At 42.3% G+C, this 18,231-nt stretch overlaps 1 protein-coding gene across 9 annotated transcripts in view; it reads left to right on the top strand.

Moving 5' to 3' along the window:
• shroom2a (shroom family member 2a) overlaps positions 1–18,158 on the top strand; it is a 34,438-nt gene extending 16,280 nt beyond the window's left edge. For 3 of the 9 annotated variants that reach the window (XM_044198697.1, XM_044198703.1, XM_044198702.1), the window contains 10 exons: positions 5,407–5,508; positions 5,846–5,863; positions 6,094–6,216; positions 6,675–9,108; positions 9,558–9,643; positions 12,984–13,589; positions 14,180–14,728; positions 15,893–16,061; positions 16,196–16,468; positions 16,567–18,158. In XM_044198697.1, the coding sequence (XP_044054632.1) occupies positions 5,407–5,508; positions 5,846–5,863; positions 6,094–6,216; positions 6,675–9,108; positions 9,558–9,643; positions 12,984–13,589; positions 14,180–14,728; positions 15,893–16,061; positions 16,196–16,468; positions 16,567–16,839 (4,633 nt within the window). In that variant the 3' untranslated portion in view covers positions 16,840–18,158. Of the gene's footprint in view, positions 1–2,924; positions 3,273–5,406; positions 5,509–5,845; positions 5,864–6,093; positions 6,217–6,674; positions 9,109–9,557; positions 9,644–11,676; positions 12,002–12,983; positions 13,590–14,179; positions 14,729–15,892; positions 16,062–16,195; positions 16,469–16,566 lie in introns of those variants that run through there. The other 6 variants (XM_044198700.1, XM_044198704.1, XM_044198698.1 and 3 more) reach the window with 6 other exon arrangements.
• The last annotated feature ends 73 nt before the right edge of the window (positions 18,159–18,231 follow it).

Here is an 18,231-nt window from a genome sequence, read left to right on the forward strand (position 1 = left end):
TTTCTTAAAATTGTTTGGGTCTTAGCTGAGGAAATCATAGTTTAGAGATTTCATTGTAGCCCTGTCTTAACTGCACCCCTTGGTTTCTTTTTGGTTCGATCCATTGCCAAGGTGAGTTGACAGGGAGTCACTGAAGTAGATCACTAGCTTAACAGGAAGAAGGTTTCAATCAAATATTTGTTTTTGTTTTTTTTAACCACACAGTCTAATCAAAGAAAAACTACACTAAACGCTGTGATGGGTTTTTCGCAACATGACATGAAGAAATGGTAGTTCAACCATTTCATCAGGTATGTATGTGAATCTGGATGTATGTAGATGTTTTTAGGAAGGTTTAATTTTTGCATTTACAATATTGGAAATATTTTTGTCTATTGGGCCAGGCTTTATTTGTGTATTGTTTATGCCATAATTTCCAGTTTAGTGCTAAATACATTGTGGCATTTATCTTTTAGTGTTTGTCTCTCATATTCAATGGCAAATTTCTTAAATCCTCTCATCTTGTCTAACATGAGAAATATTTTGTCATCACATACCAGTAATTAGGAACGTTTGTGGGGAAGATCACCCTCAGGGAACTGCAATACAGAGCATGTCATGGCTGACATTATATAGAAATGTAATCATTTTTCACACCTCACAACAGTTTTGACTGTTATGTGCATGTTTGCTCGCACTATTATATTATGTATGACACTTTTATGGATTGTTTGTGGTTGGTTAATCGTTGCAGTCGGCAGTATGTCATTATGAGGGACTGCACTTAATCCCCACATTATTTGTTGATGTTGCTTGGCTTGCGTTCTGGTGTCTTTCACACTTCAGCTGTGATACTGTTACAACAGGTAAAAGAGAGGCCCAACTGACCCTGCTTTAAGTAATTGACAGGTTGTTGGTGAATTTATATCAGCACTTTGAGTCACTGATTGCCCATGAACTGTAATAATTGATGGTATTTAAGACGCAGGACGTGGAAGACTTTGTTATAGTGATGGTTTTCAGACAAAAGGTTTCCAGGTGTTTGTGGGCTGTGGGTCAGTGCAGACAGCCAGTGACTTGACAGCTGGTATGCCACTCGGCCCAGGAATGCGCTGGTCATTACGTGCTGCTCACGGTTCACCTCTCTCACCCGAAACATGACTGGTTTGATTGTAGGATCTGCTGAAGAGGGCCTTTGTCAGACCCTCGGGGACCAAATGGAATCAACCGGCTCACCTGCAAAGTGCAGGTTGGGTGCATACAACTTCAGCATTTTTCTGCCCTATACTGTACATGATGCTGCGCTTCATTTTGCCAGATATTATACAATAGTAAATTAATCCATCTGTCCAAGCCACACATTGTATGGCTTGTCGTCACATGTTTTTCACCAGAAGAATCTCACACCTTGGTCAAATCAAAACTTGTCAGATATGGTTAACATCCATGCGATATGGGAGGCATTTGTTACACTTGAAAAGAAAATAATGCATTCGCTGTACCTCACAATGAAAACCTTGTTTGTGGTGTATGCTTGATTGCTTTCCTCACAATAGATCACTGTGAATTTTATTGCCTTCCTGTCAGCTTTAGGTTGCAACCATTCTTTGTTAATCTTCTTGCCTCTCACCAGACCTCTTCCTGGTGTGCCAGAGCACGATTTGAGAAACACGTTTGTCACTCAGGCAGGAGTGTTTTCCCCCATTTATGTCATTTAGGATGGTCGTTATCTAAAGGCAGCTGTTGAGACAACTATAGTCTGTACAGCTTTAACTATCTGTACAGTTAAATTGGCAAAAGAATAGACATATCAGTTTGGATTACTTTAGTTTTTTATAAGAAAGATGTTGCAGACAACTTTCCTTAACATTGCATTCTGGTGTTGTACAAAGTCATTTATACAGTCATGAAGCCATTTCCAAATGAAAGTGCTTGTTGGGCCATTTAATTCAAACTGCACAGCAGTTGGTACTCTTGTATCATTGATTATTTCCTAAACAGAACCAGATCCTAACTAATATGAGTAGTTATTTGATAGAAATTAAGTCTCTTTTTTTATTATGGAAGTCAGTGGAGAATTTGAACATGAGAATCCAGCCTGTACTGTAAAATCCCAGGCCCCTGGCCTCAGCTTTGTTGTCAAGAAATACCATTTAAAAGCAGGTTTGAAATGATTTAGGACAGCAGTTGAAACTTAGCCAGCTGGCAGACATTGGCACCATCCTTGTAAATTAAAAAACTGTCATAAAATGAAATCCATAAATAAATGTGTCAATCTTAGTACGCACCAGCATATGCATAACAAGAGGGCATAAGACCACACATTACATTTTAATGTAAAAAAATGAAAGTGGAAATTCCAATAAAATAGCACCAAAGTAAGAATGAAGTGACACACTGTTCATTAATACTTATTCTTCATTTAAACTAAACAGAGCCCACTGTGTCGTAATGTTTTCAATCCAACCACTAAATTCAATCTAAATATTATATATGAGTAACAGCTGTTAACAAAGAAAAAAATGTGAATGTGGCAATCTAGACCCAATACTATGTTCATACATTTTTAACTACAACTTACAAGCCCTGAAATAATGAGTACAACAAAATGTGCCATAGTTTTGAATACTAAGTTGTATTTGCAATGTGTTGCTGACATCCCTGCCGGCAGTTGTAATGCTCATTACCCGAAGCTTTCAGGAAACAGGGTGCCCTTGCACCCTAGAGTGCAACCTGTTGCCATAGTAATGGTAGAAATGCATATCTGCCACACAAGAGGGGAGATAGGAAGAGAGGAGTCCGGCATTTCATCCCATCATTAGCATATTAGCCCCTTGGAGCCAATGAGACAAGGCAAGGTACGGGAATGCTCCAAGGGGACTGGCTGTGACAATAGCCCTCCTCCTTCTCTGTACACTCTTCCACCCCCTCTCAGGGGTAAAACCTCCGTAATCCTGAAGGAAATCTCCCCTTCGTTTAAACTAATTCTGCTCAGAGAACTTAGTCATGGCCATTCTGTGTTGACTATTATGTTTTTGAGTTGTTAGTAGGAGTGTGTTTGGAGGTAGAGGATCAGTGTTAGAGATGTGCGATGTTGCTCAGACCTCAACGGCCTGCATGTCTCTTTAATTTGCCTTGTCTTTGAAGTGTCTGCGGAATGTGGTGCCTGACCAGCACACGGGTACAACTGGTCTCACTTCCAAATTGAGCTCCAGTTTAATATTATTGTATGGCCTTTCGGATAACACATTTCTTCTTTGTGTCCATTTTGAATTCCTTTATCCAGATGTTTGGTGAGTCAAAATGAACATTATTTTATGTTTTTAAACATTTTTTGTATTTTAAACTTTTGACTTCTGTGTTTGAAGGCCATCATACCTGCTGCTTTTTGTCCTGTTATATGTCGGTGAATATCTGGGGAACATATTGGGGCCTTCTTTGCTAGGTTTTATGACCCAAATACTCTGTTATTGTTGGAATTGTTTTTGTCTTATCATTCAGTATGAGGTCATCCATCATTTAGGTTAAGCCATGATCAGCAAGATTTAGCATTTCCAAACCAAATGCAAATTAATCTTTGAGGGAAAAGGCTTATAGGTAAAACAAAATCATCTGTGAATATGTGAATAAAGTATTATGAGTTAATTGGCCATTAATTTGTCCTGAAGTTTTACAAGTTGTCTGTTTGGTTTTGTATACATATGTGAGCTTTTTATTTTTGAATGTGGACTGGTTGGTACCGGATACATTTGAAGTGAGATGGGGCTCTAAACTGATCACTCAGAAAACAGACTTTCCCCCTGCCCCCATTCCAGCCAACTGATTCACTTTCCTAGCATATCTGTGCTGGCCCAGCTGTAGCCCTGACGATAGGCCTAATAAAACCAGGCTCATTTGCATACCAATAGCAGACGCCATGTGTGGCTAGCTCCTAGTGCCCTAGAAACACGGACTGTGAGAAGACAAGGAAGACTGAGCTCCATGTTGGCTTTTCTTTGTCCTCTAAATAGGCCTTAACTTTAATCCACAATTAATTTTGTGGAATTGTCTGACTTTATTGAGCTTAATAAAATCTCTGTCTCAATCTGAAAATCTGCAATCTATAAATTACGTGTAGGGTGCAAATATAATAGCTTATGTTATTTATTTCACCCAGTAGTTTGTTTTCCGGTCTCCATCTTAACAACACTGTTGTGTGGACCTCTTGTCATCAGTTCATTCAAGGCCTTTAGACAAGGTGACTGAGGGGGCAGGACCTCTTGACCTCATGGATTTGTAGGGCAAGTCTTGAGTCCAATGAGAACGTAAGCAAGCAAAGCTTTGTCTAAAATTCTTGACCATTATAACCCCAATGTTTCACAGTTCCCTCTCAGTAAAACTAGTTACCGAGGTCTAACATACAATACTAGACTGAGGCTGAAAATAAAAATAAAAATTCTAGTATTCAAGTATTCAAGTATTTACAGACGTTTGAAAAGTATTCTACTTAGTTTATGTTTCTTTGATAGATGTCAGAAGCTGATGTGTAAAATCTTACCATAAGTCAAAGAGAAAATACCATGCAAAATAAACTCAACTAGAACACAGGCCTTGAATTAGTTTGTTGACCCATTTTATACAAGTACAAAATATATAATTGTGTAAAATAAATGAGCCCTGGTTTTCCCCATAACCTTCCCCATTTAAAAATTGCACACACACAACTACATTAATATCACTACAAGTGTACTTAACGACTACCAAAGTCCCTTGTCCCTGTCAGATAATGTAAGTTCGAGGATAGAAAGGCTGCCTGGGCGGCAGACGACAGCTTGGATTGAGGGGTGATGTGGCTGATCTGATTGTGTAAGAGATTCTCTGTTCTGTTAAGCCCCCTGCCCCATGCTGGGCTTGTGTTCCCCCTGGGACCATATGGCAAAGTCTGAGCACAACCAGCTCACCTCAGCTACGTACTGTTTAGATAACGAGCCTATTGAGAGATGAGTAAAACTGTGTCTGTTTATCTCTGGTATTGTCTTCTGTGTTGTAGGTCCATCATACAGGGGTTTTCTCATATTTCTCAACTTCCATGACACTCAAAACTGTGTGACATCATGAGAATGCATTAGTTTGACCAGGAGAGGGGGCTATAACACCATGTATCAGCAGACATTTATACTTCTGTAGACTGCACATTATTGTCCTGTGATTTAGAACATTGTGATAATTCAGTTGGATCAGAGGAGATTTAAAGAACCTTTGTCCTGGTGAGTTTTTGAGACACTGACCTCCCCAACACACTTTTCTGCAGTGCTATAGTGTGCACAAACTTTCAACAATCAGAACCAGCGGTCTAAATGCCAGTTGGTCTTTGTCCTGTCTTCTGCTGTGAGTCCAGTCAATTGTTGGTGAGCTCTTAGTGTGTGTGTTCCTCCCCCTGTTGCCCAGGAATATGAAAATGGTGGATATTGTAACTCAGAAAATGCCCTCAGAGAATGACGTGCATGTGGCAAGAAGCTTTCTTACGAAGATTTTGCGAAGTTCCATGAGGTATGGTTCTGTGGCTTCATTGTAATCAGTAGTACCTATTCCCTTTTTTCCACTCCCTGTGTCCATAATCATGTTAATCACTCGTCTAGTAGTAATATCATCTTCATTCCTCTCATAGCAACTCTCCCTCTCCTATGGTTTATTACCTGCACTCACTGGCATGTCTCTTTGGATTGTCTTGTGGTTCATGTCATTAGATGAATGATATTCATCCCATTTGTACAGCATGCAATACACATGTTTTTGTGTCTATACTGATAAGGAAATTAAATTGTATTTGGTGTATGTCATTTTATGCTGATATGTTCTGTTCACCTTTTCCGGACATGCAATTCAGAAAGAATCGCTTTAAAGGGTATGTTTCATAAGCATAACTGACAACTATACAAGGTTTTTGATTAAACACTTTCCATCTGTGAATGTTGGTGTAAATCAAAAATGCTGCAAATCACTGTCTCGATATAGATGCAGTAAAACAAGTAAATGTTTTACTTGTTGAGTTGCAGTACTAGCTATTGCAAGCGCATACTGTTTTCCATAAGGGGCTGGGCTCTAATCCAGTCTGTATTTTTGCCCTCTCTGCAGGCGGAATGAACCCATAAGCAGGCCTCACTCCTGGCACTCAACCAAGTTCAACGAAAGCCAATCGGAGACTGCCAAAACACAGTCTCCACCCACGGCAGTCTGGCAAACCAGATACGATGCAAGGTAACTCTTGGATCTTGAAGTTTGCCTCTTGAGTCTCAGTGTTAGATATTTGGGTTGTTCTACTACAGACACTTCTTCTGTTGGTTGAATCGAACTGTTCTGTCTGGTTTTCCATGGAAATTGACTATTGAGTTGTCATTCTGAAAGATAAACAATGTTCTAAAAAAGATTTTGTGCATTTGCTCAGATGGTAAAGATTAATTTGATTGACAATGCTATACCTCTATATAAATAACAAAATTCTGAATTGTAAATACAGAGACATGCATTTAATAGGCTTTAAGCTGTGTTTAAGCTATCTTTGCTAATGTTGCTGTATTCTCCAGTGGCCAAAAAGCTGGTAATTAATTAGATCTAAACGTGAATGCCATTATCGGTTATAATAACTGTATAGAGCTAGATATCATAATATTATTATATTAGTATTTTCACACTTGGTCCTTTGCTTTAACCTCCAGCTCATCCTCAACTGATCTCTCCTCTGGCTGGGAGCAGACAAACCTGCGCAGAGTGTCCGACCAGTTCAGCTCTCTTGGCAGTATGGACAGTCTAGAACATGTCTCACACCCATACCCTGCCGGTCAGCTGTCACCCGCCAAATCCAACAACAGTATGGAGCATCTTGGAGGAGGGAAACGAGACTCAGCCTACAGCTCCTTCTCCACCAGCTCTGGCACACCAGACTATACCCTCTCAAAGAGCAATGGTGCCTCGACAGAGAACATGCTCTATAAATTCAGTCAGTGGGATGCAGGAGGAAAGCACAACAATGGCAGAAACAGCCAGAGCTTGATCGAGGGAGTCAAACAGGACGATAGGGTGGCGTACTTCCAGATGCCAGGAGTTAGCATAGGCTGCGAGGGTCCACAGCCTGAGGACTCGGCTGGATCCCGCCATTCCACTTCAAGTAGAACAAGCTATGGACCTGTTTGGCATGTCCCTGAAAAAAAGAAGACCGCTTCCCCCTCTCCTCCCCCTCCACCTCCACCTGCACGCAGTGACAGTTTTGCTGCAACTAAGGTACATGAAAGGGGGCTCGTTATAGCTCACCCTGAAGGACCTGAATCACATGTCTCCTGTAAGACTTCGACTGAAAATCGCCACAGCCTATCCCCGAAAAATGACAGGGACACTTTTTACACTTCATCTGATAAATCGAATCATAACCAGTTCAGCTCAAACAAGCAGTACTCCCTGTCCAGTAGTGACGTTCGGCAAGGCCAACCCTACCATCAAAGACACCATAGTGACAAAAGCACTTTTTATTCTCAGCCCTATGCTACGTCTGTACCAAAGCCACAGAACGTAGTTGGCTACTATTGTAGCATGCAGGAACTGCCTACCAATGGTTCTGCACAACACTTTGGTCAGAACCAGAGAAGGAACTTAAGCACCTCCCTATCTACCACAGGCACTGACCAAAACACTGAAAGCAGTGGACATAGTCGATACTACTGTGTCACAACATGTCAGCCCACGCAGCCTAACCCCCAGCCTTTGTCAGGAAAATCAGAGGACAGGAAGAGTGTCACAGGCGTAGACCTGGCACAGACTGGAAATGAGCAGAACTCTCTTAGCCCAGTCACCAAATTGAAGTATCATTTGCCCCAACAGCAACAACACTCCTCGCACAGAAAAGACAGCAATGGATACAGCAAGCACCAAGTTACTACTGTACTAGAAACCTCTGTACCTAAATCCAGCTCTGATGATAGGGGAAGCCAGAGAGGCCACAACATACAAAATGCAGAAGCTCAGTTCATGAGTTATCCTCCTAGCAGACACGCTGAACAGCGGAGGTCTCTGCCACTACAACATAGAGAATTACCCCAAGACCTCAGACATCACAGCCAAGTGAGCAACAAGATCTGCCCCCAGGCAACCCCCATGCTTCACTCTCTATCCATGGATGCCGCAGGCCAAGACGCAAACTCTGAGGAGTCTCTTGAAAGCAAGCAGGTGAGACGCAGTGACCGTTTTGCCACCACGTTAAGGAATGAAATCCAGATGAGAATAGCCAAGCTGCAGAAAAGTAAGAGTGCAGCTACCCTTCCTGGTACTGAGGGTGAAACTGAAGACGATCAGGATATCTGGAAGTCCCCTGAAAACACCGCCCCAACCGCTGCAGATGGCTCCTTCACCAACACCTACAAGGTTAATCTGAAGGAAGCACAAGCAAGGGTGCTCAAGGCTACGTCTTTCAGGAGAAAAGACCTGGAGCCTGTCTTACTGGAGAACCCTGCAGCGGAGGCCTTACCTAACTACCCATCCTCAGCGCTGGCCCGTAAAGATGTCACCCCTCTGCCAACTGTCTCAGAGTCTGTAATAAGTAAATCAGGGCTTGCCGGGGGTCAAGTAACTCGCATTGGTGGTCGAAAGCGTTTTCCTGCAGAAAAGAAGGTACGGTCTTTCTCTGAACCAGACAAAATCCATGAAGTTGGGGTGAAGGAAGATCTCCCTCACAATGAAAATTCACGCTCCTCACTAGACCAACAGAAGCTGTTCAAAGGAAATGGGAAACCAGCTTTCCCCAATCACATTCCCCCTCAGAGCTATACTGAGAACCCCACAGAGACCAAGGCCCGAGATCTTTCCACAAACAGTGAAACAGAGGACACAATTAAAGGCATCAGGACCAGAGAATACACTGAAGAGATCCAGGGAGGTCCTTACTCTGCACACAATCTGTCCATCCTAGACCAGCAAAGACTGGGCACTTTCGCTGAGTATGAGGCAAGGTGGAATGTACAGAAAAATTCCGCAGAACCAAGAGCCTCCGGACGGTACCTGTCTGCTGATAACATCCTGGATCCAGGACCAGAGGAGAGAACCAAAACCACCTGTTTCCATGAGAGATCCCGATCATCTCCTTCAGCTGACATCTATGGACAGGTAAGGCACAAAGTGTGATTGTTTGTGATCTCAAAATGACTTGAACAAACGTTTTATTGGAATGATCCAAAATAATGAGAGGTCTCTTGGTTGTAAATTGGCCTTAGTGACTTAAATGTTGCAACTGTATGAAACCCTCGAGGTGGCTTTACATCTCATTAAGACAAACATACTGACTGAAGTGAAAGGAACAAAGGAAAGAGTCAAGTCAAATATTAATCCATGTTTGTTCATAATGACACACCCTCAGCTTAAGGAAGAGAGATGGGCATCAACCTGCTGATTTTCTTTTCACTGTTGGAAAAACCAGGAAGCTGCAACATGAGTTGGTGGGGATAATTAACAATAGACAAGAACTTGGCTTTTTGGCTAACTGGCAGCCTCTTCTTTGTAGATTGTTTTTAAGGTTTTGCATTACGGACACTGCGTTTGTTCAACTTTATTTACAGATTATTCAAGTTCCTGCAAGAAAGTCTGAGACAGAATATTCCCAGACGGAGAGTAAACCTGCTGAACCGCTTAATACTGCTACGGGGTGAGTAAATTTCATTTGATGTAACCTGCTAGTACACCAATGTCTTTGGCAGTGGGAACTACTTTTTGTCTCCAGTATGCAGTACAGTATACAAAAGCAAAAATATCAGTGTTTTTGAATTTAATATTTGACTCTATGGATTGCCTCTTGGGTGATCTTAAGTGATCTCAGAGGGAGTAAGTATTATTATTTGTCATCAATGGGTAAACTGAAACTGAATGCTAACACTATAATGGACAGTGCTCTATCTGACCCTTTTTTATTTATTATTTTGCTCTTGTACTGGTGTCTTGAACATTCTATCAGCATATTTAGTGTGATATTTTCTACTCCTGAGCTTTATCAGTGAAAGAGGGCAGTAAGCTTGTGGAGGAACAGTGAAGTCTTTATAATCTGTCAAGCCATACCAGTGGCACTGTCTTGGTGCAGCTGTGACAACATAAGCCGTCTCTCTGGCTGTGCTTTGTGTCGTTTAGTGGAGGCTTACTTGTGTAGGCAAGGAATCTGACCATGTCTGTGACAGTGAGGAAGTGTCTCTTCAGCCTTCTGTCAGAGTCTAATGGGGACCTGAGTTCAGGGGGCCAGCCTGAAGGCATGAAATTATCATCAATAGGATCTGTTACTTTGCATAATTGGATTTTTAGCCACGCTAGCGGCATGGCTCTATGGATGGCTCTATGGATGGCTCTATGGATGGCAATGTCAGTCTTTCAATGGGTCGACCACTTGGGTCCAGACTGAAATATCTTAACAACTACTGGATGAATTGTCATGAAATTTTGTACAGACGTTCACGATCCCCAGAGGATGAAGGCTTTTGACTTTGGTGATCCTCTGACTTTTCCTCTAGCACCACAGTGAGGTTCACATTTGTGGTTTTGAGTGAAATGTCTCGACAACTGCTGAATGGATTACCATGAAATTCATGTTCACCTCCGGATAAACTCTAATAACTTAAGTGATCCCATAACTTTTCATCTATTGCCATCATCAGGTCAAACTTTTCATTTGTCCAAAACACTAGTGACATTCCCACCAAGCCTTAGCTATACAGCTAATTAGCAAGTGTTAGCTTGCTGACATGCTAAACTAAGATGGTGAACATGGTAAACATTATATCTGCTAAATATCAGCATGTTAGCATTGTCATTGTGAGCATGTTAGCATTCTGACATTAACATTTAGCTCAAGTACAGCCTCACAGAGCTGCTAGCATGGCTACAGACTCTTATTTTGCCTTTGTGCCTGAAAGAAAAGGAATTATGGAAAATTCAGTTTATCACAGTAAGTGGGTCTAAGTAGCTAATTGCAGGCTAACCTATAATAATAACTTTGTCGTGAATTGTTTAAGCCTGGAAGAGGGTTTAAATGACCTTCACAATAATATGAAGCTCTCTGTGTGTAAAGTGGTTTGGTCACATTGGATTAAACTTCCCTCCTGAGCGACTGTTTGTTTTATAGGCAGGGTAGAAGTGTTTACAGGTAACGTTGATGATTTCATGTGATCCGTTGATGATCCCGTATGAACTCCTGTCGTATGAAAACAGTTGAAATATTATTAATGTTAAAGTATAATGTCACCCGTGGTGCCTGTTCAGCTCGCTAGTGTTCCTTCCTTTATTTATAAATTTAGTCCTTAAATTATTTAGTATTTCTCCAATTGAGTAGAAGCCAGCTGTGTCTAGACAAACTTTTATTGTATTGTATTAAAGGGGCCCTCCACCACTTTTACACATGGAGTTCAGTTTAATCCTCATAGAGAGTACTACTCAGGCTGAGAAAATAGTTGTATAATGTTTTCTGTGGCTCTGGAGGAGCTTTCCAAGTTTGAAAAAGTTTCATGCTTTGTAATGGAGGTTTATGCAATGTACTTGATCTTTGCGTTGTGAGCGTTTTTTTTCTAATGCCAATTTTTAGTAGTGTTTAATAACCAATATTTTTGATACATTATTCTCCTTTGCTCCACTCACTTAGAATCATTCTTAAACTATGTATAGTGACGTGGTCAAGATGACTTCATGGTTTGTAACCAGTTATTCTGGAGTGTTTAGGCATTATCTAAACCCCCACAGGTGAAACTCATTGAAGGGTGTAGAGTATCTCGTATTAAGCAACCTCACTGTAGGATCCACACTATCTGACACTCGTGTTTGCATTACAATAGTACAGAGGATGTCATTGTCATTGAAAAGTCTGGGAGATGAGCTAAGTGAGGCATGCTCCACCCAGATAGTGTTACTGACACAAGTGTAAAGAGGTACCTTAAGGTGGCTTCTGTCACAGAGAGCCGGCAGACACACAGCACGCTCGCTTTTACCTCTCTTCTATGGAAATGACAGCAGTAAAACGTCACATAGGGTGAGTTTGTGTATTAATTTATTTTTTGCAATTATGGAAATATACTGTATTTGATCCTAGTCTACTTATATTGTAGCTAATGCTGCCATGGCTTTATATTTGTAAAGATGGAAAACAACCAGAATTTATTTCTTGTCGGCTATTTTACAAAGAATAGTGTAGGAGTGTGTACACAGTGAAAGGATCAGAGAAAAAAAGTCTTAATGTTTGGGGCACCTTTGACGGGCAACAATACTTAAGAAATGCTTTGTCATATAGACACAGATAACTGTGTTACTTTTTGTTAGTGTTGTGAATCCCTATTGCTCAAAAAGTCAGCCTAAATAATATTTTCTTACATAAAAATGCATCATTGGTTGAATAGCTACATCATGGGAACACATATCCCTCCTATCGGATACTGCAGCAATATTGCTGGAATCATGTTTCCTGTTTCTGCGAGGTAACTTTCTTACACTATGCAGAGCTGAGGCATAAGGCAGGGTGTAAGCTGCGACAACAGTTGTTCATTGGGTAACTTGTCACAGCTTGTAAGAGCTTTGAGTTATGGCTGGTTCAAACCTTAGTATATGATCACTTCAACTCCTTCATCGGGCCTCTAATGATTCCTGTCATCTCCAAATATTGTTCTTCTTCCATGTCTACCTTTACCTGCAAAGAGTTAAAATGTAAATGTGAATCAGGCAGGAAAAAGTGATCCAGTCTTGCTTTTTTTGCACTGGAGGATTATTTATTCCTCTATGCTGACTTGTGGGAACTGAAATATTCCTCTTCAGGCTGCCAGCTGAACAGTTACCAGGGAGGAGGCTTGCAGAAGAGAGGGAGACTTGTGTCTTGTCATGCTGGCATAATCATAGTGGCTGCTGGAAAGACGAACAAGGCCTCTGCCACAGTGTATTATTTGATTGAGCTGCAGATGATAGTCCATGCTGCCTGGCTGTTGAACAGTGTGTAATTAAAAGCTTTCTATTGTGTTCCTCAGGTTCTCTGACAGAGGGCCCGGTGACTGTAAAGTGCGAGAAAAGCCTGTGGAGTTTGAACATTACTCAGCGCCACCCTCTCCGCCCATGATAGGAACCAACCCCGACTGCAGACACAGACCTGCCCCTGCCACTGTTAACCACAGACCCACATCTATCTCTCATAGTCTCACAGAGTCTGCCCTCCCTCAGCCTGAGGACCACAGCCACACTGAGCCGCCATCTGGGCCGAGGAGGAAGCCCTCTGCACTGGAGAAGCCTCCCCCACCCAGATGCCCAGAGGTCGACTCCCACGAGTCCTTCACCGGTTCCCAGAGTGAAATCTTCACCCACTGCTCTCCTAACGCTGACCCTAACTCCGCCTTTGTCCCCACCCACTCTGCAAAGAGAGATTCTGAGCAGGGCAAAGGACTTGTGGACAAAGGACAAGGGGCAGAACATCATCTATCAACATCCAATCCTCAGCCTGCCTCCTCTCCCCCAGCTTCCTCACACAGACCTTCAGGGCTGGCCACTATGGAGCGGCAGCGCTCTCCCTCGCCACAGTTTTCCCCACAGAGACTCAGTGACAAGCCACCGGTCTCTCTACAGGATGAAGACTCAAACAGGTAAACTTTTTTTGTTTTATCAGAAGGGAGAGATTTATTCAAAAGTGCACAATATTGCTGCAGCTGTTAAGCTACCACCCAGTTTAGTCAGAACACAGTGACTGTAACTCCTCTACTTATCGTGTCTTTATGCTACATGTACAAAGGAGCTTATTGAGAGTCACTGCCTTTGTAGAATCAACATGTGAGTGCTATCAAGCCGCAGTAAATAAGAGGGATTCTCCACATTTCTATAAAAGCCACTGGCGGTCTAGGCATAATTTAGCTAAATGCCGAAAATGTAGTCTAAATGCCCCTGTTGTTCATCTTCTTGATTCAGAACTAATTGGTATCATCTGTAGTGAACTTATGACTGTACAGCGAGATTATTACAGCTAGTAGGAACCAAAGTAGTGGGAGGACTCCAGATGTCTTGGATATTTCAGTGTACTGGGCATGGAAAAAATCTCAGTTGCCATCGTGCAGTGAAACTTTAAATCAGTGTATGGCTGGAATAACTGCAACAAGAGATTTTCAAAGAAAAACTCAAAGAAAATTCTTGCTTCTGTTTTTAAGATTATTTCTCTCTCTTTCTTTCTCTGATATTTCAGGATGGAGCATGTGATAGAAAACCAAAATCCCGCAGTGAAGAAAGTGCCCATCAGGATTGTCCACTCAGACGGGGTCACAGAGAAGGAGAATTGTCCATTTTTGCAGCACAGTGACCCCCCTGCGGTTGAGGCTGAGGATCCTGGTGTAACCAGGCTCGGCAGCCTGGGAGCTGCAGGGCAGGACTCAGTCTTCTGTGCCTTTACTCGGCAGAGGGAGCCCGACAGTACACCGGCTGCTGAGACAGACCCAAAGCCCCAGAGAGACGCGTACATGAGTACTGTTAAAGATTACATCAACTCTAACAGTCAGCAGCCACCGCAGCCCGCAGACATAACCACAGGACAGTGTGAGGAGGACCAGAAGAGAGAGGAGCTGGCCAGGGACATCATGGGGAAGGATAAATCACTAGCTGATATTCTGGACCAGAGCAAGATGAAGACCACCATGGACTTGATGGAGGGTATCTTCCCTCAGGGGGAGCTGGAAGGAGCTCACCAGCGCAGGAAGGTGCCCCCCAAACAGACAGCCACCCGGCCTGCTGAGGAAAGGTTAGCCTCGCACTGTAGCTTCCATACTGGGCCTGAGAGATGGCCATGTTTATATCTACGTGTTTCTTACATGCAGCCAAGTGCCTTGTTCAAGACACATTTAATTTGTACATAGCTCACCTACTTACCTTACCTTGTTTGACCTGTAGAGTGCGCATTTACTCTCAGCATATGCAGTTTGTTTGATCTGTGTGCGTATGAGGTGAAACAAATTCAGATACATGACTTGCACAATATTTTAGGGGCATCCTAGAAAAAGCCTTTGGTATTCTTATCCTAAATCTCTCTCTCTCTTTCTGGGAGGTTTGCTTGTACGAGTGTTCTAAGTCTGATTCACCAAGTTCTCTTTAACTGCACAGACTTCATAAAATTGCTTGTTTCAACCAGGTGAATCCCACTTGTTCATGAGGAGGTGCGTGTTCCTGAGATTTGATCATTAGCATAAACAGCGCACCAAAATTGCTATATACGGCCACTGGTTCTTCCGTTTGTGGACAAGTTTCATTCACAAAAACACTGCAAAGCTTCACGTTCTGCTATCAGAAATAAGCAGACATATGTAACAGTGTCAGTAGTTGTATTAGATGACCTAAAACGTATTATTAAATATTAATACAGCTGCCAACAACATGCCATCGCAGCAGCGCCGCGATGTGTCAAAAATAAAGAGAGAATTGTTTGACACGAATAAAGATCCTAAAAAACGTCTCACTGAGCCAAAGTGGTTCATAAGGGGTGATATGACAGTATGACATGGAGATGGATGAGGGGCTATCATTCAACAGGTAATACTGATAGACCAGTGATATCCCAGGGGATACTTCTGAAGTTACCGGGGGGTATGTGGAAAGCTAGAAATTATATTATGACATTTGTGTTTAGGAGAAAAATGGAGAAAAATAACCATCCAAATAGAACCATCTAAATTGGTGTGCATTTGACAGTGCATGAAAACTAGTTAGCTAGCAGAGAAGTCAAATATTCATCTTCAAGTAATGGATAAATGTTTTAAATAGTTAAAAGAGGATAAACTCGCCACTTAAGAACAAATCTGTTCGTACGAGTGCTTCTTGCATGAGGCCCATTATTTCTTTTGACAAACGTTTACCCTGTGTATTGGTTTGGTGGTTTGGTTTGAAACAGTATTTGTTACTTGTATTTCAGGGAAAAGGAGGACAGTATGGCAGCAGCTGTCACCATGGTGACCAGCTCTACATACTACAGCACATCTGCTCCCAAAGCTGAGCTCCTTATTAAGATGAAGGACATGCAGGAGCAGGAGGAGGAGGAAGACTCCGAAGACGAACTGGACATTGATCTGGCCAACAAGAAGGTACCATACACTTAGTGAACCCATTCACATTTAGTGTTCATATGATGACACAACATGACTTTGTGGGTATAAGGATGCTCGGCCTGTTTCATATGAGTTTGGTTTCATATCTGTTTTTTAATGCCCATCTGCAGCAAGAGCTGATCGACAGCCTTAGCAAGAAGCTCCAGGTGCTGCGGGAGGCCCGGGAGAGTCTTCAGGAGGACGTCCTGGACAACAACGCTCTGGGAGACGAGGTGGAGGCCCGAGTCCAGCAGATCTGCAAACCCAACGAGCTTGACAAGTTCAGGATGTTTGTCGGGGACCTGGACAAGGTGGTGAGCCTGCTGCTGTCCCTGTCGGGCCGCCTGGCCAGAGTGGAGAACGCCCTCAACAGTCTGGAGGAGGATGCTACGGCTGAGGAGAGAGTGAGTTTAAAAATTGCTCTCTGGGCTTTGTTTCCTCACACCAAAAGAGAAGACTTGGTGTAACTTCTCAAACCCTAATATGTTTCTTTTGTCTACAGCGTACGTTGATTGAGAAGAGGAAGCTGTTGATTCGACAGCATGAGGATGCGAAGGAACTGAAGGAGAACCTGGACCGTCGGGAACGTGTGGTTTATGACATCCTGTCCAACTACCTGCAGGAGGACACCCTTACGGACTATGAGCACTTTGTCAAGATGAAGTCTGCGCTCATCATCGAGCAGCGCAAGCTTGAGGATAAAATCAAACTAGGCGAGGAGCAGCTCAAGTGTCTGATGGACAGTCTGCCGATAGAGCAGCGACTGGCCCTGTGAAGATGTTGGACACTGATGAACTCTGATGATAAAGACTAGTTATGTTGCTCCAAGTTGCAGTTGAGCTGTGTGTCCAACAGAGGGAGACAGAGAGGAGGAATCTGCAGAGACAAACCGTCTGTAGACATTTTCTGACATTTTTTCAATTCTGTGGTGAAGCCTCATCCGAGCACCTCTTAACCACTTCACGTCTTCTCAACTGGACTGCCATAACACCACTTGGACTGATAGCATCCTTAAGGAACTCCCTTGTGAAAGATGCTGCTTTTCCTGGCATCAACCAACCACTGTATCTAATGTCTTTCATGCCACTTTTGCTTTGTTTTTATTTTTAATGTTTTTTTTTTAGTAATTTATTGTAGCCTTTTGAATCTGCGCAGGAGGAGACAGTATTTTATCTTCAACTGATTTGAGCAGCCACGCTACCTGATGTGTGTTTTCCACGCTGAGCAACTAGGAGTGTTTGTCATGTTTCGTTTTCGTTTAAGTAATTTCACAGTCTGAAACCCTTTTCACATAATCCATCAAATCTGGCCGAATATTTCAATACAAGCGAAGGTTTTTGTTAACATTTATATATAAACTAGTGGCCTTTTACTAAGATTTTTGTGCTCTCGCTTTCCTCACTGAAAAAGCTTTTCTTGATGGTGAGATGTTAGTGAATGTACCTGTGAAGAGAAAGTGTGCAGATACTGGTCACTTTAAAGAGCACTTGTTTGACTTCACTAAACAGAAGAACAGAAGCACTTCACATTCAGACTTTAACTCAAGTGAAATCCACATTTGAAGTGCCTGGGGAGTCACCCACGTCACCGCGAACACTGTCCGGTCTTTTAATCCACTTCTGCATGTTGCATCTGTCCGTGCTGTTCTGTTTTATTCACAGCCAGAAAAAAAACTTGTTTAGATTATGATATTGCCACGTATAAGTTGACCAAGTGTTTCTGTATTTTGTCTTATTACTTCACTGTTTTCTTCTTCACGGTGCAGATGCTGAATGCATAGTTACCACAGCTGTAACTTGACGTATTGCTAAATTTAAACACTAAAAGTTGTTCAGGTTGATCATTTTGTGACCAAATATGGAAGTAAATCACTGCAAAGCATTTTCCCCAGCTTGAACTTCGGTCTATCAGATGTCTGAATTTCAGACTGTAAGGGCTGAATCAGTCTCCCAAAGGTAAATCCTATTGGGGGATGTTTGTTCTGCACATTTGAGAATATTAGTTTCACACGCTTCATACACTGCTACAGCCTGACTCTTAACACTTTATCAGCTGTGCTCCTTTATATCAAATAAAGAGTCTGCTGGAATCACACAGAAGTGTTTGATTGATTTCAGTTCAGTGATCAGCTTGTTCTTCACTGTAATCCATTAACTTCACCACTCCC

The sequence above is a fragment of the Siniperca chuatsi genome, linkage group LG6 (genome assembly GCF_020085105.1).
Source record: "Siniperca chuatsi isolate FFG_IHB_CAS linkage group LG6, ASM2008510v1, whole genome shotgun sequence".
Lineage (NCBI taxonomy): Eukaryota > Metazoa > Chordata > Actinopteri > Centrarchiformes > Sinipercidae > Siniperca > Siniperca chuatsi.